At 39.2% G+C, this 26,312-nt stretch overlaps 1 protein-coding gene across 1 annotated transcript in view; it reads right to left on the bottom strand.

Annotated features, from left to right (window-relative positions):
- Positions 1 to 1,924: 1,924 nt before the first annotated feature.
- The window catches only part of LOC311049350 (sodium-coupled neutral amino acid transporter 3-like), a 74,346-nt gene continuing 49,958 nt past the window's right edge, over positions 1,925 to 26,312 (bottom strand). Inside the window, exons 8-16 of the mRNA XM_084062904.1 lie at positions 21,762 to 21,844; positions 20,146 to 20,204; positions 16,899 to 17,048; positions 14,242 to 14,321; positions 13,274 to 13,374; positions 11,026 to 11,150; positions 9,944 to 10,088; positions 8,009 to 8,112; positions 1,925 to 7,213 (exon numbers count right to left, since the gene is read on the bottom strand). Of these exons, the coding sequence (XP_083919030.1) occupies positions 7,109 to 7,213; positions 8,009 to 8,112; positions 9,944 to 10,088; positions 11,026 to 11,150; positions 13,274 to 13,374; positions 14,242 to 14,321; positions 16,899 to 17,048; positions 20,146 to 20,204; positions 21,762 to 21,844 (952 nt within the window). The 3' untranslated portion in view covers positions 1,925 to 7,108. The remainder of the gene's footprint in view (positions 7,214 to 8,008; positions 8,113 to 9,943; positions 10,089 to 11,025; positions 11,151 to 13,273; positions 13,375 to 14,241; positions 14,322 to 16,898; positions 17,049 to 20,145; positions 20,205 to 21,761; positions 21,845 to 26,312) is intronic.

Here is a 26,312-nt window from a genome sequence, read left to right as displayed (position 1 = left end):
GGAGAGATATAGGCTACTGTGCAAACTGCAAAGTGCACTTGCTTATAGTGTCAATATTGCAAAAACGCTTGCTGGATTTGTTTTAAAATTCCAGTGCATTTCGAAGAAACCTCTTTACAGTATAGCACAATACACACATTTTACCATTCATGTTCTATTTGCATTATGCCCACGCTTTGACAAAGTCTACAGTCCGGAAAGGGCTGTACCATTCGGCAAATCAGATCACAGCTCTGTCCAACTACTCCCTGCCTATAATGGGGCAGAGGCTGAAAAAGGAGCCGGTCATAATTTGAAAGGGAGGTTTGAATCTGGTTGGAATGGCACATAATTCATGATTCTATGCTACAATGTTGCTTTAAACACGTGGACTGGGAAAAGGTTCGGCACGCCTCTGTGAACAATAACAATGAGTTCTCAGACATAGTTAGTGGTCTTATCAGCAATACGTTAATACTTTAACAGGCAGACAGAATAATCAAAACAGAAATGAGATAAAAAAGTAATGGTAAGGCCCGGACCTGGCGTAGAGGTCCGTGCACCTAGGCTCATAAGCCGAAATTCGACGTTTCGGTCATTAGACCTTCATCAGGACAGACAATTTGTTTTTGTCTGTCCTGATGAAGGTCTAACGACCGAAACGTCGAATAAAGAGCTACATTTTTTTGCAAGATTCAGACGGTGTGCAGGTCCTATTCTTTGGTTTAACCATCAGAGATCTCCTCCTAAATTGGGCATTTTTGACTTACTCACGCACCCGTCGCCAATCCTTGAGGTGTGCATCGGCCTCCTTCACAAAAATGCATTTCCTATAAGAATTCTAAATGATTATGGATGTTATCAGTGGTGGAAAGTAACTAAGTACATTTACTTAAGTACTGTACTTAAGGACAATGTTGAGGTATTTGTACTTAGATTGATTACTTGAGTATTTCCAATTTCCAATACTTTTTACTTCTACTCCACTACATCTCAGAGGCAAATATTGTACTTTTACTCCACTACAATTATTTGAAAGCTTTAGTTAATTTGCAGATTTGCTTATTACATTATAAAACACACATTAACCACTTCAGCCCTATTTTATACCTATAGGCTATTTTCAAACATTTTAGTACTTTTACTTTTGGTACTTTAAGTACATTTTGATACCAATAGTTTTGTACTTTTACTCAAGTCAATTTTGAATCCTGGACTTTTTTGTAACAGAGTATTTCTATATTGCAGTATTGATACTTTTACTTAAGTAAAGAATTCAAGTACTTTTTCCACCACTGGATGTTATGGTCTTGGGTGTAATTTCCTTTCATAAGTGCAATATTCCTTGTAGACTTATTGATCTTCCCTGTTAGTTTCCATTGGGTTTGCTATTAGGCCTACCTATGTAGATATAAACATTTGCTTTGGATTTTCAATTTTACTTTGTTCTTTTCATCATGGTACATGTATTTAGTAGTTTTAAAAGCATGTTTCTTAAGAGACCATACATCCAACCATACATACGGAAGAAAGACAATTCCACAGACTAGATTCACTTTTCACTTTCCTCATAAAACTGATTGTCTCGTTTATAAAAACTCTCAAACTTGTTTTCTGAATTGATGAAATGCTTTGTTGAATAATTGAAACTCTCCATTGTACATTTCCAAGATTCAAGCATAAAGGAGTGATCTGACAGTCCTGCAACCATATTGATATACTCTAATATAGGATTCCTTAAGTTATATTTTTCCTTTTTTCAATTTATCAAGCCAGTTGATGTTAAAATCACCAATGACTTTGTCAGACACTTTGGCGCAAACTGTACAGCTTATCATAAAACACTTTGTACATAGATGAGGGTGGATGGCCCACTCCAATGATGATCTAAATCAAGTTCACAGATGCACTGCAAATGGGTACATAATATAGAGACACTTTCCAATATTGTTACCTCATCTTTATTGCAACATTGTTTCCAGTACAATAACTGCCAGCAATGTATTAAAATATAGATACAAGAAAATAGACATAAATTGAAGGGGAAAGGGTTTAAAAGCACTTTATAAATGATTACATTTATATTTTTTAATCAGACTAAAACTGTACCTTGCTATTTACATTATACAAACTAGATATGCATATAGTAGAATATAAAGGGTTTACATTTATATACATTATTTATAAATGCTGCTGATGTCAATATTTATTATGTCATTATTCAGTCAAACACATTTCAACAAATCAGACAAAATGACGTTACGTGTCGAAAACAGCCGACCCGCAAGCTCGCAAATAATGTGTCGCGAATGCGGCATCGTGAGCTTGTAGGTCTGCCATTTTCGCGCGCAACACCGCTGTGCGAAGGCGCACCATTTAGGCTGAAGACTCAAAAAATGTCAACATGGGAGGTTACCGAAGGTTATCTGCACAGTTGCACTGTCTCGAGGTTATCTGCACAGTTGCACTGTCTCCCCTATCTGCTCCTCACTACGATGTCGGACATTTTCAGCCACTTTCAACCTGGCGTTCCTATTCTGGGAATGTCGTTATATAAGCGAACATATTTGCAAAGATTTTCAAAAAAGCTTTGCGTCGCTGCTTGTGCGAGACCGTCGTACGACTTAAGTATAAAACAGGGCTTAAGTGGTTAAGTTTGAGTTGGGATGGAATGTTTGTATGTGCCTTGGAGAAAAAAGCACTACTGGTCTATTGATTTAATTCCATGTTACATTTTTCACCCATGAAAAGATTTTAAATTAATGTGTGAAAAAAAGTAGTTGAGTATGTGTATCACATGTTTTTGCGAGGTGTAATTCACGCCACAATCTCAGCATGTAGGCTAGTCAAAGATCGCAATGAGACTTTCTGATGAAACTGCGGCTATATGGCTAATTCACAACCGGTCGTACGACCATCTCGCTCACCAAAAATAACTGAAAATAAAAATAAAATGTGTTTTCCGGTTGAACATCAGTTATTTTGAGCTTGCGACACAGCCATACAAGGCTATACTCCATAAGTTGTGCTGAACACTGGTACCCTGCAGAAATATGGAAAACAAACTTGATTGATAGATGTTGTGCTTAATCACAAAAAGGTTAAGTTTGACAGAAGAACAATTCTAACAGTTATACAATACTCATACAGCACTCTCTGGTGTGAGAACAAGATTTATCATTAAAAAAAAGTAATAGAATAAAAATGGGACCACAGCCGAATGGTATTTCCATGTTAGGGCTGGTACCCCACAAAGCAGCAACATGGGACATGTTAAAAAAAAGAATAATAATAAATGACCCTCACTATTACGCTACCGACTCACGTCAGACAATACTACAAAAGACACAAACGTAAAATAACACTGATATCCATTATCAGGCTTTTGAAGTGTTTATGAAGTAATTTTAGTCTGATCCAGCTCATTAGCCTGAACAAGTGTTAACAGCTAGTTTAAAACAACAGCTCGCCTATTAATGATAATGAGACCAACACTTCACTTTGTACTTCCAATTCGAGTATTAGGTACAGGTTTAACAATACATGTGTACATTAAGTACCACAACTCCAATACAGTAGAGCCATGTTTCTTCTCAAACAACACAGACATTTCAACACCCCTTTTACAGTACAACCGTTAATTAGTTACTCTACGTATTAGAGTAGTGGAGGGAACCTATATGGACCATGGAGGCAAAAAGCACAGGAAGATTAACTTCAAGTAATCTGACAAAACATCCATGTACCACGTTAGACCTTCCACACACATTAAATTGTTTTTTTTTGTAACCAACATTATATATATATATATATAATGATCAATGATTTAGATGAATCTGGGGGCATTCCCTTAAAATCATATCTATCAAATATATGAGCATCATACTAAACACATTATTTGCATGTTATTTGATTAATGGCTGCACAGAGAACTTGTGCTTATCAGACAAAAAGTGCTATAGTTAACCATCAACTTTGCAGGACAGTTAGAGACGATGATTACATGTCTGTCTGCATATGGCGTCACATCACTTTCATTTCAGTATACGGGCTCAAGCTGAAATAAAGCAATGTTTACAGACACCAAATTTAATCGACCCTGTGGTTTATATACTGTGTGTGCGCGAGCGTGTGCGTGTGCATGTGTGTGTGCGTGTGCGTGTGCGTATATATATATAGCCTATATATATATATATATAATATGTATATATGTTTCAGTACATGTGGGAAACCAGTACAAAGTGAGAAAAACGGAAAGGGGAGCGCCCATTTTTGCCGAACGGGAAGGGATCGCCGCTAATCGGCGCGCATTTTGCCTTGGCGGCCGGTGGTGGGGGCGGTCCCGGAAAAACGGGCGCTCCTCGTTCCATTTCTCTCACTTGTACTGGTTTCTCACATGTCCTGTAACATATATACGTACACAGACAAGCATCCCTATTCCAGTAGAAATACTGGGAGGATAGCATTATTATTTCCATTCCTTGTATCGCTTGCGTCCATATAACCCAACTTTCTGTAGCCTTTATCATGGCCCCTTAGACGGTAATACTGAGGTGAAGGCTACACACCCAGTATAGGCTTTCCTTTGGTCTGTGACCTGGAAAGCCAAGATTCACTTTGATGTTGATTAGCCACAATATGCCCTGGCTTTGAACCACCGCTACACTCCATACCACATACTTTATCTCATGAGGTTTTTTATCAAGTAGAAATGATGAAAAATAATACATCTACAGTATATAATATTGTCTAGAGTTCTTATGGCAAAAATAAAAAGGTATACACACAGTTAATGTATCCATTTGTAACTCCAAGAGTGTACAGATGTAATGTAAATATGTGCACTCTCAAGTTAAGTTATCACTAAGGATTTTTACTGTGTTAATGTTGTCGCCCCCTGCTGGCTCACAGTGAGCACCGCGGCGTCCAGATCAGTGGTTCTCAAAGTGGGGTTCAGGGACCCTCTGGGGTTCCTAGAAGGGGTTCCAAATGGACCCTTACAGGTCTGTAACTCTGCGAGTGTACGAATGGAACCAAATGGACCAAAAGGGTACCATTTGTACACTCTCAGAGTTATGGGGGGTCTTTGAAATTAAAAAAGTTTGAGAACCATTTTGTCCAGATCAAAGGACAGATACACAGACAAAACCAGCAGGGGGCAGTGCTGCTCAATACTCTGATGTCCCTGTGCATAATAGATTCTAATGCCACGCTTAGCTTAACTGTAGCTCTACAGAATAGTTGCCACGCTGTTGTTACTCGAATAACTTAAATATAGGCTTAAAAATCATAAAAGAAAAGGTCTATCACTCAATGCCATAGGTTTCTCTGTGACCCTGAAGGCAGCACAGATCTTTGTGTTGAACAGGGGGTTGGTAGATTATAGGTCATCTAAGGACAGTGGTTCTCAACCTTTTCAGGCCACGACCCCCCCCAAAAGAATCATATTTGAACTGGGGACACCCCCACCCTGATAAGCACTTGGAATGTAAGAGTTGAGGCATTACATTTAGTTTGACTCGCTTCCACAGATAAATATTGTGAAAATAGCTGAACTACAAGCTAGTTCGGCTATTTACAAAATGTTTGCCTCCTTCTTATATTATTTGACAATTTGGCCATTGTTTGACCAGTTTTTATAATATCGTTTTTTTTATTACTTTTGATAATGGTCTTTTTCTTTTCTTTCTTTTTGAGGTATTAAAAAGGTCTTAAAAGCCCTTAAATTGTCACTTCAATGTCATCTGGGGACCCCTCCCCACATGATTTTGGGGGGGGTCCCCAGAGGACCCCCTGGGGGTCCTGACACAGGTTGAGAACCACTTCTCTAAGGACAGGGTAGCGACAGATGGGAAGGGGTGGCAGATGTTAAGTCGCACACTGAAAACAGCCGATCTACAAGTTCACTTTGTGAGCTTGTAGATCGGCCTTTTTACGCGCAGTGTACATCTAAGCGATAAGCATAAATACGGCTTTAGTCTTCAGTGGGCCAGGTGCGTAAAGATGACAGACGGCCTTCTTTGCACTGATGATGTTGTTACTTATCTTGATATTAAAGTCTCACAAAAGGCACAGCCCCTGAATGGAAAGGAGCCATGTTTATTCACCTGGCGCAAAGGTGTAAAAATCATGTGCTATTAAACTTCCCAAGAAATTATACTGGCCTGCACCTGTTCATAGAATGTGGCAGAATGTACAATTTCCGTGTGCTAAGAGTGAGAGAACAGTCCATCTGGACTGAGAGACCTTGTGAACGTAGTCCCACGTATTAGCCAGACGATAGGAGATCGAAAACCTACAGTCGCCACCTACTGCTTTGGAAGCCAATCCTGATATTGAGCTTCCAAAGTCTTACGTAATTTACACATCCTACCTGGGTCACTTTATTTTTTCTCCCCATTCTGAATTCCCATAGACATGTTTAATATTGCGTACTGTAAGAACCGTGTTCCAAAAATAAACAAATGAGCACGACAGTTTGATATGGATATGAAACAACAACTGACGGCGAGAAAACGCTAACGTTACCGCCGCCGAATTAACAATATTTTCACGAGAAACAGACGATCAAATATGAGAGACTGACTATCGTAAACGATACAGAGCCACCTCCCTGACAATAACGCCGGGACAATTTGTTTATTTTTGGACCACAATTTCTAACGATTCTAGGATGACCCAATGTCATTCTCCATAGAGAAATGACTTCTGTGACCCAGTGACGTTGAAAGAGTGACGTCAGGACTTCGGTACTTTATTGTCCCAATATGAAGAACCGCCCTAATGTTTTTGCATTAGTTCTATAACGCAGTTTGTTTTTACATTTCTGTATTTGTTTCTGGTTTATTCACCCTAAATAGAATTTAGATGTCATATAGACGTTTGGGTATAGGCCGGAGCGCTCTCCGATTGTCGTGGCTTACGTGAGACTATCGTGAGCTAGACTACACTTGGCTCCTCCACCTTAAAGGTCTGTGTCCACAACTTTCTCATGGAAGTGATATAGGGCATGTTCAACAACATGATCCAAAATAAAAACAACAACAATAACAACATCAACAAAAATAAACAACAACACAAATCTACTTTAACAATATAAAACCTGAAAAACGAATCATTACGACAGAGCCTAGTGACCACTACTGGCTTTGCTGCTCCCAGATGTCCAATCGATGATGATGAAGCTGAGGCTCATTATCATAAAGAGGAAGCCTATCCCAGCGAAAATAGCAGCCTAGAAGAGAGAAGGAAAACGGTGAATGAGAAAGATAGTTACAGAGCTACACTCAGTAACTTTCATGTCCTATACCCCCGGATTCAAACCACAGTCCCCACATGCAAGTGCTGACATTTTTTACCACTGAGCTAATAGAGCCGGCCTGCTTGCTCAGGGCAGAAATAGAATTTTGACCATCAGGCGCAGTACGAACTGTCAACCAGTAGGGGTCAAACCAGACCACAGGATATTGTTCTGTTTTGACAGCGCTTGTTTTCTTTTTCTTGCCTTGCCTTACTCTTTTATCTCTTTACCTGTAATTCTTAACTGCTGTGCTGCCTCTGGGAGACTGATTTCCCCCGCGGTAAATCTATCTATCTATCTATCTATCTATCTATCTATCTATCTATCTATCTATAAATGTCTCAATAGAAGAATAGGGAAACCAAATACAACCACCACAATTGTGCAAGTTATACTGTATATTGTATGATGATATAATATTATGTAACATACTCTTCCATGCACATTTTGTTCACCAACAAAAGTTACATAGTGTAGCTTTAACACTTCTGGTATTACTGTGTAGATTAGATCAGTGGTGTGTTCTACCGTGTTACGCTATATACATACTGTAGTGTGACCTGCAGAAAATGTCCGTAGCCAAGCGTAGCCCTCTGCTAACCATTTCATCCATTGAAAACGCTCTAGCGTATCTCCACGACCACACGCATGTCGTGCAGGGAATGATTATCGTATCGAAAAAACCTAGAACACACCACTGGATTAGATTGTCATTAGACTCTTCCTCACCAGTATTTTGGGGGTTGAGCGAAGTGGCTCTTCTTCTTTGGGTACGATACGGATGTAGAAAACAGCAGGGAAGATGAAGATGAGACATGGGGCAGATGTGGCACCTGACAAACGGGAGATAAAAAACCCAAGTTAAAAGAAATGATATAGCCATCTCCCCATCAACTGTAGTGCCGGCTTAATGCAAGGGCTTTAGGTGCAGCAGCACAGGGCACCAACCTTGGGGGGGGACCAAGCGGTGGGGTAAAAGTGAAAGAAGGCGTAAGTAACCGTGAGTGCCAAAATTTTGAAGTAATGTCTGCTGAAGGAGCGCTAAAACAGTCAAACGTGTCAGCTAAGGAGACCAAAACGATCTCAGCACCGGGCACCACGTAGGGTTAATCCGCCCCTGAGTACACCAGGTTCTTTCAGTTCCCATAAACTGCTGTAAGATTGACTGGGAAAAGACATTTGAAGCTCAGAAAACTGTCAAGCTGTATCTCACAGTAGGGAAAAGTTATGAAAACCACAGTTTGGAAAAGATGAGTGTCTCAATTGCATAACTGTCATAAGATTGTTTTTGGGTTGTTGTTTTTTTGCAGACCTTAAAAGGTCCATAAAATACCAAGCATTCCTGAGGTGATTTTCAAGCTTCGCTTCAAATATCTTTAAAGCTCTAGCTTAGCGTATGTACAGTGTTATGTCTGAGGAATACTTTGATAGGATTTATTTTAGATCAAAGATGCTAAGAATATGATTATGTAAGGGCCCTGAGTTTACTGTAAAGGTGTGTGTGGGGGGCATGCTGGAGTCAGTCTGGTAAAACAAATCTTGCAGTGACTGGCTGAGTGCCAAAATGTTCTTCAACTAAATAAAGACAAAACTGAATTGTCTTTATTGCCAAGGATGAAAGCCTGAGAGATTGATTGAAGCTTTGAAGGCTAATATCCCAGCCATATATCTTGGTGTATTATTATGGATTCAGACAGATGTACATTTTCTTATCCACATCAAGTCAATGACAAAGTGATTGAAGGATTGATTCAGTACTTTGCAGTTTGCCAAAAAAAAGTACAGGAAAGTACAATTTAATACAATGTCAGCTAAGAGGATTTTAAACCCAAGAAAGCCTATGGCTTGTTTCCATTGGGGTCCTTTGTACTCAATTCATCGAAGTGTAGTAGCTCACTACTCACTACACATAGTTGTGTAGTGAGCTCTCTTCCCCCTTTCTTCTTCTTCCCTCTCTTTTTTATGGAAATGACAAAACCGATGGAGCTTGCACAAAAACGAATTTCGAAAAAAAGCTTTTTACACCTGTAAACCTGTGATGTGACAATAAAGTTGATTTTGATTCTAATAGTTGGAACAAAAAGCCAGAGGAACTCCAACTCTGACTACTTATTATGTCCAGGCAAAAAAAAAAGATCTTTCAAAATTATGTTTTCTAAATTTCACTTAGTAGTCTAAGCATTGGTCTAACACACTTTGTTTCCCAAACACTGGGTCGGGACCCATTTGTGGGTCGCGGACACATTTTTATGGGACACGAGTGAATATCTAATACCTATTTAAAAAAACTAATATATATAGCCTATTATTTAAAAATATTTCAAAACGTTTATACAAAAAAGAAATCACAACTTTTCATCAATTAAAAACAATTCCAACATTTTTCAAAAGGATTTCATAAGAAAAACAAATAATAATAATTTCCATAAATACATTTTTAAAAAGTTGAAGTAGTGAAAATAGCAGATCTGCGAGCTTGCAACATAATCATAATAATAAACTTTATTTATATAGCACCTTTCATGACATAAGTGCAGCTCAAAGTGCTTTACAGAGCAAGAAAAACAAAAAAACAAAAAACACATGGCTTGTAGATCTGCTAATTTTACTATAGTTTGGGTCCTGGGCAAAAATGTAAGCTAGGAACCACTGTTCTTAACATACCGATGATGCCAAAGATGCCCAGAATGTTGGGGGCAAAGATGACCAACATGTTGATGATGGAAAGCAGGACTACGGCGATGGCGATGTGGCGAGGCCAGTAGAACGTCTTGTTGGGGAACAGCATCTGCTGGAGAGCTCTCCGGACCTAGAACCGCAAAACACCAGAGAGTCAAACGCCCTTGAAGGAACATGTTTGGCTATAGAGCACCGAAGTCTGACGTAATTTACACATCCTAGGTTTGTCTACCTGGTTCGCGGTTTTCCTCCCCCATTCTGAATCCCCATAGACGTATTTAATATCGCGTCAAATAAGAACTGTGTTCCAAAAATAAACAAATGACCCTGGCGGTTTTACTCTTATAGATATGAAGCATCAACTGACGGTGAGAAAACGATAATGTTACTTCCGCCGAATTAGTTACATTTTCGCCAGAAACAGACCGTATCAAATATAAGTGACTGACTATCATAAACGATACAGAACCTCCTCCCTGACAATATCGCAGAGACAGTTTGTTTATTTTTGGACCACAATTCTTATGAGACGATTCTAAGATGACACAATGTTATTCTCCATAGCGAAATTACTTTACGAACCTGGGGATGAACGATTGAACGAGTGACGTCAGGACTTCTGTACTCTATAGCTATAGTACATAGCAGTGGTGGCCATTTGGTGGTGCCACCGATAGAAAACCCATTCATTATTCCCGCAGAGATTGACAAAAATATTTATATATAAATTATTTTAAGCCTGGAACTAAGCCACCCAGGCTCCTAGTGAATCATGAGCATAAAACATTTGATTAGTATATAATATAACACATATTTAAATATTTTTTGACACAGAATCAGATCTTTTATGGTCACGATTCACCAGGAGCCTGGATGGCTTGGTTCGCAGGCTTAAAATAATGTATATAAATATTTTCAGAAATCTCTATGAATTAATGGGTTTCCTATCGGTGGCACCACAAAATGGCCGCCGCTGCTATGCCCTATTGCAGGGACATGGTCAATCGTTATAGTTATAGCCACAGTGTGTGTGTGTTGTATTGTGTGTCCAATAGAAAGTGACTTACAGGAAAGAGCACGATGGGCACCGTGAGGGTGACGGCGATGAGCACGGCCACACGCACACACAGAATCAGAGTGTCGTACGGGTCGATGCGGCTGTAGGTATGCAACAGCTCTGACTCCACCTCACCTACAACCAGGGGTGGAAAAATAACTCTTTTTTTACTTAAGTAAAAGTATCAATACTGCAATGTAGAAATACTCCTGTTACAAATAAAACTTTGGAATTCTAAAATGTACTTGAGTAAAAGTACAAAAGTATTGGCAGTAAAATGTACTCAAAGTACCAAAAGTAAAAGTACTCATTATGCAGAATGTATGTATGTATAATGTATTAAAAAATCCTTAGAAAATAGCAGATCTACAAGCTCACAATGTGTCTCATCGCTAGCCTAGCGTGGTCAGACAATATCACACTGTGTGGAGGGCAATTTTTTTTTTTTTGCAATGGCAGATTTGTCTGGAACCAGGCTATCGCATTGTGAGCTTGTAGATCGGCTATTTTCAAATGGCCAAAATGTGTATGGGGCTGAAGAGGTTAATGTATGTTTTGTATTATCAATCAAAATCTACAAAACTAAAGTTTTCAAATAAATGTAGTGGGGGTCCTCAGAATTACTACAGGGGGGACACCAAATGTTTGTGTGAGAGGAACCTTTTTTTTTACATTACACTTGAACCCTAGAATTCCTTTTCTGAGGGGAACATTAGCCGAAAATAGCCGATCTACTTGTAGATCGGCTATTTTTGGCAATGAGGTTTGGTGTAGGGGAAAAAAGAGCAGATCAAGTATTGAGGGTTTAAGTTAAAGGTAGGGTAAGTGATATTTTTTGGTTAAAACAAAAAGTATTTTGTTAAAAGGTTAAAGCACTAAATTCTGATAGTAATCCTCGCTATAGAGTGTTTGTTCAGTAACAGATGTCTCCCTGTCTCTCCAGCTCTTTGATAAACAGAAAATTCATTTTCCTGTAGGTGTCAAAACCTCAGCCAATCAGGAGAAAGTACCCATTTTTAAGCTTCATTTTTATAGTGTTCCAGTTCCAATTTTGCCTGCTCATTTCTTAGTGTCATCACTTCCAATTCCACTTGTGTAATCTGTATCCTGATTGAGTTCTCTGTCCTTATTGGATACAATTGGAAATGAAACTGAAACAAAATGTATTTTCTGTTTTATAAAGAGCTGGATAGACAAGGAGACTCCTTTTACTGAACAAACACTCTATAGCAATGAGTACTATCAGAATATAGAGCTATTTAACACTTATTTTAACCAAAGAAAATCACTTACCCTACTTTAACTGTAGGAAAATACAAATTAACATGAATCCAGCACTGATGACAGTGCTGTCAAACAAGTCCATTAAGCTATCTATGAAATCTATGAAAAGGTTTAATCTGCAACATAATGTTATACAATATGTAGTGGGGGTCCCTGCTTCATCTCTCTCTCTCAACTAAGGGGTCCTTGGCCTGGAAAAACGTTGAAGACCACCTGCCTTATAGAACAGCATAGCAGATCAAAAGGTTGTCATTTGAGCCATGACCACTAGAGGGCATACTTATATCAGGATTATTCTCTCAACCTCAACACAAACCAGATATTATGTTATGTTTCACTGTTCTTCTTCTTCTTCTTCTTCCCAATGAAAAAGAAAGCACACACACCAGGTGTATCAGTGAGGTGCTCAGAATACAACTACGATCTTCTCTGATGTTGAAGAAGGCTGGGCAGCCAAAACGCAATAAAATCAAGAGAAATATTAGGTAGTATTAGGTAGGTAGTAGTAGCCTACTTTAGAGTTCCAACATCATCCTTCTATTACTATACTACCCTCCTAATATTAAATTAACAAAACTGTCCTCCCACGTCCATTTTGTCTCCTCAGTGTGTTGACCAATCGAGTCGAAATTGTATGGGCATTGACCATTGACATATGCAGGGAGTGAGGAAGTCGGTTCTTTACATTTCCCAAATTCAAGCTGTTTATTAGCATTTTTGTCACAGGCTATGGGATTTTTAGTCACGATTGTGTTCCACCCCCCAGGTTATTGGAACTGTAGTTGAGGTTGTGGTCCCATAGCCCTGGGAACACAACGGACGGTGGCTGGAAAAGCTAAAACAAAATGTACAAACGCAAAACCTCAAACCTTTGTTTGTTTGTTTGTAGAGAGAGACAGACAGAGACAGAGACGGAGAGATAGAACGTGATAATGAGATAATTATACTCCCATGGGAGGGGTTCCAGGCCTCACCATAGAATGTCAGGTATCCAAAAAGAGCAGCCAGGAAGTACATGGTGTACATGACTGCAATGGAGATGTTGGACACGTGCTGCATCTTTTTCTTTGTAGGGCTGAAATCAGAAGATATCGCTGTGTGTTGTCACTCAGACACACACACACACACAACCTGCATAGCATCAACAACCCTACTGACACAACGACCTGACCACAAAGTAGAATACCTAGACCCAACACCAAAAAAACATTTTCTGCTTTTTCTGCAGTTATGATCATCAAACTAACATGCTATAACATACAAGCGGTGCATACGTATACATATACAAAAATAAAGTCAAAGCAGTGCATGGGACAGGGTTGTGATCAGCCAAGCACAAAGCCAATAACGTAACAGCTTTCCTATTTGCAGTAGGACTTATTTATTATCTACTGTACGACTGATGTCTGATTTGGTTCCACGGCGCGTGGCGCCCGCCGAATATAGCAAAATCTACAAGCTCTAAGCACCTCGCGATATGGCGCGTTCAGGGGGTCATCACCATGCTGTCTTGTGGTGGACATTTTTGTCAAAATTCAATTTTTGCCATGGACATGCAAATGAGCGGACAATAATATGACCAGAAACACATAAAGAGCTATAGCCCAGAAGGACCGTAGCAGGTCTGTAACTCTGAGAGTGTACAAATGTAACCAAATGGACCTGTGAGGGTCCATTTGGGTCCATTTGGTTACACAAAAAACCTGCAGACTGAGACATTCATTAATTGGGTCTTATGATCAAAATAAGAACATTATAATGGTGTGTAAGAAAGAAAATCAAAAGATTTGACACGGACAAGGCTAAGTCTTTGCCACGGACACATTTGTCCGTGTATGGAAATATCGATGACCCCTGGGCGCGTTGTGAGCTTGCAGATCTGCTATAAATCAGGCGTATAAGCAGGAGTGTTGGCGTCTTTGGAAAGAGGGGGTGAACATACTTGCGCAGCTCTGTGTAGATGGGCAGGACTTCGGGGTGGCACACAAACGCAAACGCCAGGATGGGGATGGTGTAGGCCGTCTGAAAAATGAAGCCCCAACAAGTCACCATAGATACAGCGACGCCGGCCCAGGCGTCTTACCACCAACCTCGCCGTATTACTGCCCATTATTCCCTCACACACATCACAGAGAGCTAATTGTTTCCCTGTGATTAACTTGGTCCTGGCGACTTACCAGCTCGGGCCCTATTTAAGAATGCTTTTCTCATAAGCTGCTAAGCAGCCGAGATTGGACTTACTACCCGCGGTTGGGAAAAAACTCACACGTTTTTTTTAAAACAGGGAACGCATCTGTGTCATTTTAGATTTGAGCTAAAAAAAAAAGCATGCTTTTATACTTTGGCTATTCAAAGATAGCAGATATACAAGCTCATAGCACGGCACGAAGTGACGCGCTATGAGCTTGTAGAGCCGCTATTTTTTTTTATCGTGAAAATGTATGCAAATCTTTGAATATATATTTTCTTTTTTAAGCTAACATTTGTAACTCAAATCTTTGCTTCTGGGGGTCCCTAGAACAAAATATTTAGAGATGGGGGTCCGCGGCCAAATACATATAATGTTGGGGGTACATGAAAAAGTTTGAGCACCACAGATATAGAAACATACGTTTTTTCAGAAAACTGTTAGGATTTAGAAGACATTTTGTAGAATCGGCCTCAGGTCTTAATGGGTTAATGGGATGCAAATAAAAATGTAGTATGACGTATTTCATGAGACAAAATCGAGGACGACTGGTTAATATGCTACTGCTGATGCACTGTACAGTAAATGCCTGGCTGATAAAATGCGATGACATCAGTAATGGTTATAATCAAATCGGCTTCAGCGAGGAGCTCCTAATATTAATGGGCTTTCAGCAGTCCTCTCCTGTACGCAGGGCTGGGAAGATTACATCCAAAATGTAGTCGGGTACAGATTACAAATCAACTGCAGTTGTAACCAGTAACCTATACTGTAAGTAATGTAATCTGTTTAAAGGAGTAGGTCACCCAAAAAATTACTTATTTTCTATCAATTACACACCCCATGAAGCCTTGAATTCATTTTTTAGTTTTTGGCACATTCCTGAGCCAATAATTTGATGACCGGCAGAGACTCAAAGAGACTCAAAACATTTTCTTTTTGGGTGAACTACTTATTTAAAGGTAGGGTAAGTGATTTTCTTTGGTTAAAATAAGTGTTAAATAGCTCTATATTCTGATAGTACTCATTGCTATAGAGTGTTTGTTCAGTAAAAGGAGTCTCCTTGTCTCTCCAGCTCTTTATAAAACAGAAAATGCATTTTCGTTTCAGTTTCATTTCCAATTTTATCCAATGAGGACAGAGAACTCAATCAGGATACAGATAAACAAGTGAAATTGGAAGTGATGACACTAAGAAATGAGCAGGCAAAATTGGAACTGGAACACTATAAAAATGAAGCTTAAAAATGGGGACTTTCTCCTGATTGGCTGAGATTTTGACACCTACCGGAAAATGTATTTTCTGTTTATTAAAGAGCTGGAGAGACGGGGAGACATCTGTTACTGAACAAACACTCTATAGCAATGATTACTATCAGAATATAGTGCTTTAACCTTTAAACAAAATACTTTTTGTTTTAACCCAAAAATATCACTTACCCTACCTTTAACAGTGTATTGTATCGATTTTAGAGTAATCCACAGTACCAGAATAATCAGATTACATTACTTATTATTGGGTTACTGGTTACCTAAGTAACCCATTATTAGGTTACTCAGGTTGCTGAGATCTGTTGCCAACAATTTGAATGTAACCTTCACAACTCTGCGTGTGGAGGTACAGTAATATGTGAGGCTCAGTAGAGTACAGTAAACCATCGCAGTCATTTCCCAAGCTATTTCATTTACAGAGGGTGAATCTCACAGTGCGTGACCAGATGCCAAAATACAGTCTGTCCCCTCAGCACCTTATATAAGTCAACAAAACATACGAATAAACCTACAGTAAGACCAAAAAAAAACATAAAAGCCATCACCTCCTTTTCTGCAGGTCAGTGAAGTCTGGTGATAAATGTTTTGAGTCGTGATTCACATGCTGTGAGGCGTGTGAGGATCTGTGTTGTGTCATCAGCATGCCGGACATGGATATAGATGAATGCCAGTGAATTTAGTGGTGGTTGCTGTGGATATTAACCCATTAAGACCGGGAACGCTTCTGTGTCATATTAAATGTCTTTTGGCTATTCAAAAATAGCAGATATACAAGCTCATAGCGCAGCACTCGGTGTCCCGCTATGAGCTTGTAGATCTGCAATTTTTTGGAAAAATCAAGAACATTTGTGCAAATCTTTGAGTATATATTTTTAAAGCGAACATTTGTAACTCAAATCTTTGCTTCTGGAGGGTCCCTGGAACAAAATATATTACAAATTGTTTCACGATTTTTCAAAAATAGCAGATCTACAAGCTCATAGCGCGGCACTCGGTGCTGTGCTATGAGCTTGTATATCTGCTATTTTTTAATAGCCCAAAGACATCTAAAAATGACAGATGCGTTCCCGGTCTTAATGGATTAAGGTACAAAAACGACCGTGAAGGACAATATAGATAGAGTGACTTACACAGACTTACCTGTGAGTTCATGTTGACCATTTTGGGAACACAGGCAGGGTTGATCTCCCCGCCGGGATCTGTGGCGTTCACACTACTAGTGCTGAGGAGTGTGGAGTTAAACGAGTAGTCTGAGAACGGACAGGGAGTGTTGAACTTCTTATAGATGACCTGCGTGAGGAGCACAGAGTAGAAGGAGTCAAACATGGAAAATATAACTATAAGACTTCAGTTATAGTGGTGTAAAGTAACTAAGTACATTTACTCAAGTACTGTACTAATTGTACTAAAATTGAGGGTTTTTTTATTATTATTTTCTTTACTTTTACTTCTACTCCACTGCATCTCAGATGCAAATATTGTACTTTTACTCCACTACAATTATTTGAAAACTTTAGTTACTAGTTACTTTGTAGATATACATTTTTAATTATAAAACAAGCATTAACCACTTTAGCCATATTTTATACCTAGGCTACCTATTTTCAAACATTTTAGTGCTTTTACTTTTGGTACTTTAAGTATTTCTTGATGCCAATACTTTTGCACTTTTACTCAAGTAACATTTTGAGCACACACATGTAGGCCTTTTACTTGTAACAAGCGTATTTCTACATCGTGGTATTGCTACTTTTACTCAAGGAAAAAAATATCTGAGCACTTCTTCCACCACTGGACTTCAGTTATTATAACGCCCACTGTTCAGTTATTATAACGCCCATGGCAGAGGGACAATAACATGACAAGACTCATACGGGAAACCGGGAGAGAGACACTACACCGAGGGGGGAGAGAGGGAGAGAGAGCCGTGTGCATGGATTATAGCTCGCACAATCAAAAGTAGGTCAGAGAAAACACACAGAACAGAACCATGGCAGTCAGTCGGGAGGCTGCAGGCTAGAAAAAAAGAGGAAACTAGCCCATGGAAATGGGAAGAAGGGGAGTGGAATACTAAAGAGGTCATCATCATGATAGGAAAACAACAGTGGTGGAAAAAAGTACTCAAATTTTGTACTTAGTATTTTTATACTTGTATCAATACTGAAATGTAGAAAACACACTGTTTACAAGTTCAGTAATCAAAATTGAGTTAAAAGTATTGACATCAAAATATACTTAAAGTACCAAAAGTAAAAGTACTCATTATTCAGAATGTCTGCATTTAATTGTTCAAAATGTATACAAATATTTTGAAAAAAGCAGATCTACAAGCTCACTACGCGTCACAATGCGTCGCCTCACGACGCGTTGTACAACATCAGCTATTTTAAAATAGCCACAGTTTAAATAGGGCGGAAGTGGTTAAGTTATGTTTTGTAATAATAATTCAAATCTACAAAGTAACTAAGTTTTCAAATAATTGTAGTGGAGTAAAAGTACAATATTTGCCTCTGAGATGTAGTGGAATAGAAGTAAAACATTTGAAAATACTCCAGTAAAGTCAACAGATTTGTACTTAAAGTTCACTTGAGCAAATGTAATTAGTTACTTTCCACCACTCGAAAACAAGCCTCTGAACCCTGGCTGATTTCAGCAAATCTGCTTTTTATGCCTTGGCAGTACTGAGGATATTTCCACCAATCACATCTTGGTTGGAGTTGACACATGCACTTCCTGTCGTGATTCTGAGTCAGGGAGGCTTGATTGTGAATCCCATAGATATATATAAAGGCTAGATGACTCACCCGCGCTGCTGGCCAATGGAGTACGACGTCGCCACATGGCGGCCATCTTGGGACGGTCATTCATAACATTATGTCTATGGTGCATATACTTTGAAATAACCATAGCGTGCTCAATTTTCATCCGATTTTCAAACGGTTTGGTGTTTTGTAAACACCAATGATGTAGTTATGATATTATTGTATAAAAAAAAAAAAACATGATTATAATTATAAGTATGCAGTATCATAACTACATCTTTGGTGTTTACAAAACACCAAACCGTTTGAAAATCGGATGAAAATTGAGCACGCTATGGTTATTTCAAAGTATATGCACCATAGACATAATGTTATGAGTGACCGTCGCAAGATGGCCGCGGTTGAGCTACGCTTGCGCCGCCCCCTTGAGCCATCTAGCCTTTATATATATCTATGGTGAATCCCACCAACGTTATAGGATATAGACCCGCCTTACCTGTCTGATTGGCTTAATGGCAGGCATAGTTTTACTGAGGTTAGGGTTACTTAGGGTTAAGGTTAGGTTTGGGCATAGTCTTACTGAGGTTATGGTTAGGGTTAAGGTTAGGTTTGGGCATAGTCTTACTGAGGTTATGGTTAGGGTTAAGGTTAGGTTTGGGCATAGTCTTACTGAGGTTATGGTTAGGGTTAAGGTTAGGTTTGGGCATAGTCTTACTGAGGTTATGGTTAGGGTTAAGGTTAGGTTTGGGCATAGTTTTACTGAGGTTAGGGTTAGGTTTGGGCATAGTCTTACTGAGGTTAAGGTTAGGTTTCGGCATAGTCTTACTGAGGTTATGGTTAAGGTTAGGTTTGGGCATAGTCTTACTGAGGTTATGGTTAAGGTTAGGTTTGGGCATAGTCTTACTGAGGTTATGGTTAAGGTTAGGTTTAGGCATTGTGTTACTGAGGTTATGGTTAAGGTTAGGTTTAGGCATTGTCTTACTGAGGTTAGGGTTAAGGTTAGGTTTAGGCATAGTTCGAGAACTGTCAATCACAGCGACTACTGGCCAATCACAGCAGGTTTTGCCTAGAACTGAAGCAGAGGTGGAAAGTAACTAAGTACATTTACTTAAGTACTGTACTTAAGTAACATTTTGAGGTATTTGTACTTTACTTGATTATTTCCAATGTCCAATACTTTTACTTCTACTCCACTACATCTCAGAGACAAATATTGTACTTTTACTCCACTACAATTATTTGAGAACTTTAGCTTCTAGTTACTTTTCATATATAAATTATTATATTATGAAACATACTTTAATCACTTTAGCCCTATTTTATACTTAGGTTGTTTGAAAATAGCCGATCTACAAGCTCACAATGCGTCGCATCGCGATGCGTTGTGAGCTTGTAGATCGGCTATTTTCAAATATTTTAGTACTTTTACTTTTGGTACTTTAAGTACATTTTGATGCCAATACTTTTGTACTTTTACTCAAGTAAATTTTGAATTCTGGAATTTTACTTGTAACAAAGTATTTCTACAATGCAGTATTGATACTTTTACTTAAGTAAAACATTTGAGTACTTTTTCCACCACTGAACTGAAGTGGGATCCATAATAACGTGTCAGTGAGACTTACGGCGATGAGGAAGAAGACCATGCAGCTGAGGGAGAATCCGCTGGTGTACCCCAGGTAGCCTGAAACACACAGACAGGCCCTCATTAGCGTCACGTCCATTTGGGACCTTCACAGTCCCTCAATCATCCCAACGGGCGCTCATTAATGGAGTGCCATTGTCAACAGTGATTTATGCCACGCCAAGGGGCAGATACAGAATGTGCCTAATGATGACCGGCTGGGTCTGGAAAAAATCTGGGTGGGCCTGAAAATGCGTCTGGTGGTGGGATCACAAGCATTGTTTTGTTTTGTTTTATTGTTTTATTTATTCGCACAATACAAACTGTACAAAAAGGTAACGATTATTAAAAGACACAGAAATAAGTGCAGGTGAGAAAGGAAACCCTTATATACTGTAGGGCTTATACGAGGTTCTCACCTAAAATAATAAATGAGTACGAGTAGTAAGTTAATCATAGTAATCAAAACATAAGTGAGGAATCCCAAGTTCTCATCGATCTCAAACGGTGGCAGTGTTGTTGATTTCGTCGACTAAAACTATGACGAAAAATGTTCGTCGAGTACCTTCGGGTGTTGCGCTCTGAAAATAGCAGATCTACAAGCTGCTATTTTCAGCATGCAACCAAGTGTAAGATCAGCAATTACGACGCCATCGAGGCACCGCCAAAATACATTTTATAATGTAATCTATAATGATATTTAGTTGACTAAAACTAGACAAAAAATAAACCATTTCAGATGACTAAAATGTGACTAAAACTAAATGGAAATGTATTCAAAAGACTATGACTAAATCAAAAATTGCTGTCAATCTGGCGGGCCCATATTCAATCTAGATCTGACCCTGATCTGACCGTCTGACCCTGTGCCACACAAAGGCTCAACTGGGTCCGCAAATGGTTTCAGTGGTAGATCGCTCATCGCTGTAGTAAATGTAAGCAGGGTTTTCCAGTTGAACCTTGCAAAGGGATGTGGTGCACCGGACTGACTGATGTAACGATGTTAGGGGCTATAACTCATTATGGGGTTCTGGATGCATTGATTGGTTTCTGCTCTCCTTGTTGTCTTCAGGAAACAGACCACCCTCGTAAGTGATCAGGGACCTTATTCTCCCTTTAATCTGTCTCTCTTTCACTCAATATTCTCATGTCATTGCGTAGCAGCCTACTTTGACGCTGCTTCCGCAGGCACTGAGGTTTATTTAAAGGAGTAGTTCACCCAAAAAACAATACTAATTTTCTATCAATTACACACCCCGTGAAGCCATGAATTCATGGAGATTTGTTTGTTTTTGTAGATCGACACGCTGTTGAGCTTATAGATCTGCTACTTGTGAAAATAATTTGAAAAATAGAGAAATGAAAAATCTTGTCTTGTCGCCTGTAATGACAAAATAGGGACTTTGTGACTTTTTTCTGCTGCATTATATTGTTGTCGTTCCTTGTGCCTTTGTGGCTCATTTCTGTTTTACTGATCTTCAGGAAAAATGTGACAGAAGATTCATAGAATTTAGTTGGAGGCTCGAACTGGCAGATTGATGATGATGTCACTGTGAGACAGACAGACAGACAGACAGACAGACAGACAGACAGACAGACAGACAGACAGAGTCTCACCTAGCTGTTTCATCAGCGCCAGCGGCAGAATTACGGCAATGGACACACCGATCACGAGGTAGTTGCCGTTCAGGTACCATTCACTGGAGAGAGGGAGAGATAGAGGAAGGAAAACAAGAAAATCCATTGTACTGATTTAAAAGATAATGGACATCAACACTCTCTCTGATCAGCCTGAAGTGGGTTCCAGCATGAACAGCTCGTCAGGTCCTGATTAAAGAGGATGAAGACCAAACAGTTTCAATAGAATCTGGGAGAGAATCCAGGTGCACACCAGGGGTATGATCCTGTACTGTAAGCTAGCAGGAACAGTAAGACACACACCGAGGGTTTGGTGAGGTGCTGGCCTTCGGGAAAAATCTTAAAAAAGGAGGGGAAAAGTTGCACACTCTGGCTCCATATGCAGTGATTTATTTGATTGAGGTTTCGGCCTTTTGTGCAACTTTTTTCCTCCTTTTTAAGATCCTATATAAGCTAACACTTCTTTACGAGGCAGATCATTTCACCCGGGTGTAAAGAATTGACCCTTGCGGTCCATTTCTACTACCTTAAAAACACAAAATACTGACCCTTATGGCTCATTTTTACACATCAAGATCATAAAGTAAAGATCAAATAAAATCGAGATTATACTTTTTTAGATCAATATAAATATTTTACAAACCAATGCGCAAATCAAAACACCAGTTTGTCAAAGCTCGATTTTTATGCAGCTTAATTGCTTTGCTCGCCATTAAGAATGAAACAGGGGGAGAAAAAAACGAGGACTCTGCAGTCATCATGAACTCCCATGGTAGCGATCGTACACTCACTCACTCACTCAATCATCAGGCCATGACAGACAGGACTGATTGGCTTGCTGACCTGGCCAGCTCTCTCCTCAGCCCGGCCAACTGGGCCACTGGTGCATTCCTCTGGCATCCACTGACCACTGAAGAGAGCTTGTAGGAGAACTTAAGTCCAAGGTTCAGACCCTGTTCGTTTTGTCGGCGTGACCGTCAAAAGTTTAGAGCCCCACTGATGTATTGGTTTCGGGCTGATGTATCGGCTATTGTTTGAGGACATTATGTATTGGCAGTTATGCATGTGTGTCTGTTTGAAAATGTTTGAATAGGGCTTACCCACTTAAACCATATATGGTTGACCGGAGTCCCTCAGGGACACTATACTAGTGTATTTCCTGTTTTCTGTCATTGTGGGGAAGGCTGTGGCAGCAAATAGCCGATCGATCAGCAATTTTCTGCCAAAGCCTTCCCCACCAAGGATGCTGGGGTTTAAGTTGTTAAAATAAAGTTCAGTTCAGTTTGTGTGTTTTTAATAATTACTTGTTTTCTTGAAATGTTAATTTCCTATATTGAAGTTTAATTATTTATATTCTTTATTTTCTTTAACTAATCAAAAACGTTTTTTTTTAATTGATTAGAAGATTTAGGTCGGTAATCATCGGTAATCAGTGGTCTAAGACTCTCCAAAATCATGCCGACCGGCATTAGAAACAAAAAAATCTGGCATCGGACAAGTTCTGTGCAGCCTCTGTGGATGTGCAATCGTCTGATGCATTAAAAACACCTGAGGTTCGAGTGCCTGCGGGCACGTAGGGTAACAGCCTGGCCTCTAACTACACCAGAACAGAAAGTAAACAAGAGAAAACAATCCCATCACTCCTTGCCGGCACGCTTAGACCGCCAGCAAACCTAAAGGACCACACCACCTGTGTTCCAACCTGTGTTTACATTGCAAATATCCTTCCCTCCCTTTCCTGGTTCCCCTCACTGTACTGTCTCAGAGAAGAAAGAAAGAAAGCCTGAAAAATATTTTCTATTAAAAAAGGTTGGCTAGACTGACGGGACGGGACGCATAAGTCATGCTAAGCAAACAAATGACACGTAGTCTCCACTGGCACTGACACAATCCACACACACACCACACACACACACATGTCTAGGAAAACCTCTGTCTATGAGCTGTTTTTGCCGCGGTTGAGGTGATTCATTTCATGTTGACGTCACAGCAGATTGGGGATCTCATCTGCATGCAACACAAGCCTTTCTAAAACGTAGCGGCTCATCCATCCTGCCCACTGGAGCCGCCCTCAGCCATCTGGCCCTGGGACACATACAGTCACACATCAAAACACAGACGGATGCATGTCACTGTCGCTGTCACCGCCGGGCAGTGGTGGAAAAAAGTACTCACATGTTTTACTTTAAGTAAAAGTATCAATACTGCAATGTAGAAATATTTCCATTACAAGTCAAAGTCTGGAATTCAAAATTCACTTGGGTAAAAGTACAAAAGTATTGGTATCAAGATGTATTATTTTTAAGTAACAAAAGTAGAAAGTACTCATTATGCAGAATGTCCCATTTCACAAGTTTTCAAATGTATAAAAATCGTTTGAAAATAGCTGATCCACCAGCTTTGTGAGCTTGTAGATCGGCTATTTTCAAATGGCCGAAATGTATATAGGGCTGAAGTGGGCAATGTATGTTTTGTACTATTAATCAAAATCTACAAAGTAACTAGTAACTAGTTACATTTTCTGAGATGTGACGGTTTTAACGGTTTTGATGATGTAGCGGTTTTGCACATTCCATCCGACAGCAACGATATCCATAAGCGGACACATTTACACATGTACAATCGAACATGCAGGGAATATAGAAAACCTAGCAAGCAGCAAACAAAAACAAAAATCTATAAAGAACCAGCTGTGATTGCAAGACGATCCATGCTTCACACACCAGCAACTCTCTTACGCTCTCTCTCTCTGATGCAAAACAAACGGCTCACAAATGCACAGGAAGATTCCTGACTGATTGATCTGTCGAGTTTGTTCTGGATGATGACTCACAAACACATCACGCCTGCACATACACATTGCAACCACGTACTGTATACCACTGAGAGGCCTGAGTGATGCCTCAGGGACGTGACTGTGTCGTTTTGAATGAATATTTTTGACTGCTGGCCATGGTTTGCTGAACCAAGCCCTGGTGCACAAACAAAACGTCACTGACAACAGAAAAAGGACATCTCATTTGAGCCTGCCTGGTGTACAGCTGCCAGCAGAAATACACTGGGAGAGGACTGACAAAAACTAAATAAAAACTAAGTTATGATGACTAAAACTAAGACTAAATATATTGACAATTTCTTCAACAAATTAAAAACTAGACTAAAATGTGTGTGTCGCGCTGCGACGCGTTGTGAGCTTGTAGATCTGCTATTTTCAGCATGCAACCAAGTGTAAAATCAGCCATTACGACGGCATCAAGGCCCGCCAAAATACCTTTTAGTCGACTAAATCAACTGTAGATTTAGTCGACTATAATCTTATGATATTTAGTCAATAAAAACTAGACTAACAGTAAAACATTTCAGATGACTAAAATAGGACTAAAACAAAAAGGAATTTGATCCAGAAGACTATGACTAAAACTGAATAAAAGTTTGCTGTCAAAATCAACACTAGAGAGGAGTATATACGTATATGTAATTTATATATAAAGTGTCAAAGATAAGTTCACCCATCGGCCTGCCTGTCTGCCAGCCCACACTGCAAAAAATGGCCTTCCAAAAATAAGTAAAAAAATATATAATACAATACCATTTTGCTTGAAATAAGCAATCTAATCTGCCAATGGAACTAGTATACTTTAGCTTGTCAAGATGTCTTGAAATAAGATGTGATATGTGGGCTATCAAGATAAAAATACGTCTTGAAATTAGCTGGAAAAACTAATTGTGAGCTTATATTAACTGATATTAAGTTCTATAATATATCAAATATTTCTTAAAGTTAGCTGGAAATACTCAAATTAAACATTTGTTACTAGTATTAGGAAATGCTTTTTGTGTCATAATAAGACATTTTGTCCAGTTTGGCAAGCCTATTAATTTCAATTCAAGTGTATGCAGCTTATTCCAAGCTTTATAAAAGTGATATTGTTCTAGATATAAGACCCATCACCCAGTTTGGCAAGCCTATTCATTTCAATTCAAGTGTATGCAGCTTATTCCAAGCTTTATAAAAGTGATATTGTTCTAGATATAAGACCCATCACCTACTTCAAATAAGACTGAAATGATTAAAACAAGTCTTGCATTAAACAAATAAAATATTTATTTTCTGCCCTTTATAAAATACAGCAGCACATCACATGGCAACTACATACAGTAGTGTCTGACTGGAGCACCATTCACCCCTCCCTCCAACCATTGACTGGACAGAGGCCTCACTATAGTTTATCATTCAAAACATAAAAGAAAATACAAAAATATTGCACTGGCATTAGTTGTTTTCAATACTTTTGGCTCACAGTGTACTGAATTAGAACTGTATAACCATATAACAATATAGAAAATTGCACAACATGTCTAATTTGTATAACATTGAGGTTGTACTGAACATATTATGACCAATGTCATGTCCTCCAATACACGTACAAAGTGCTTACTGTATACGAACATTCAAATAGGGCATTGCTTCAAAAGGGCAAGAACACAAAGTACGGTTGTGAAGTTGCCTTGCCATGATGCAACTCCAAG

Source organism: Gymnoscopelus microlampas, assembly GCF_963454915.1.
Source record: "Gymnoscopelus microlampas genome assembly, chromosome: 7".
NCBI classification, from domain to species: domain Eukaryota; kingdom Metazoa; phylum Chordata; class Actinopteri; order Myctophiformes; family Myctophidae; genus Gymnoscopelus; species Gymnoscopelus microlampas.
Note: the sequence above shows the minus strand (reverse complement) of the source record. Positions and strands in the feature narration are given on the sequence as shown.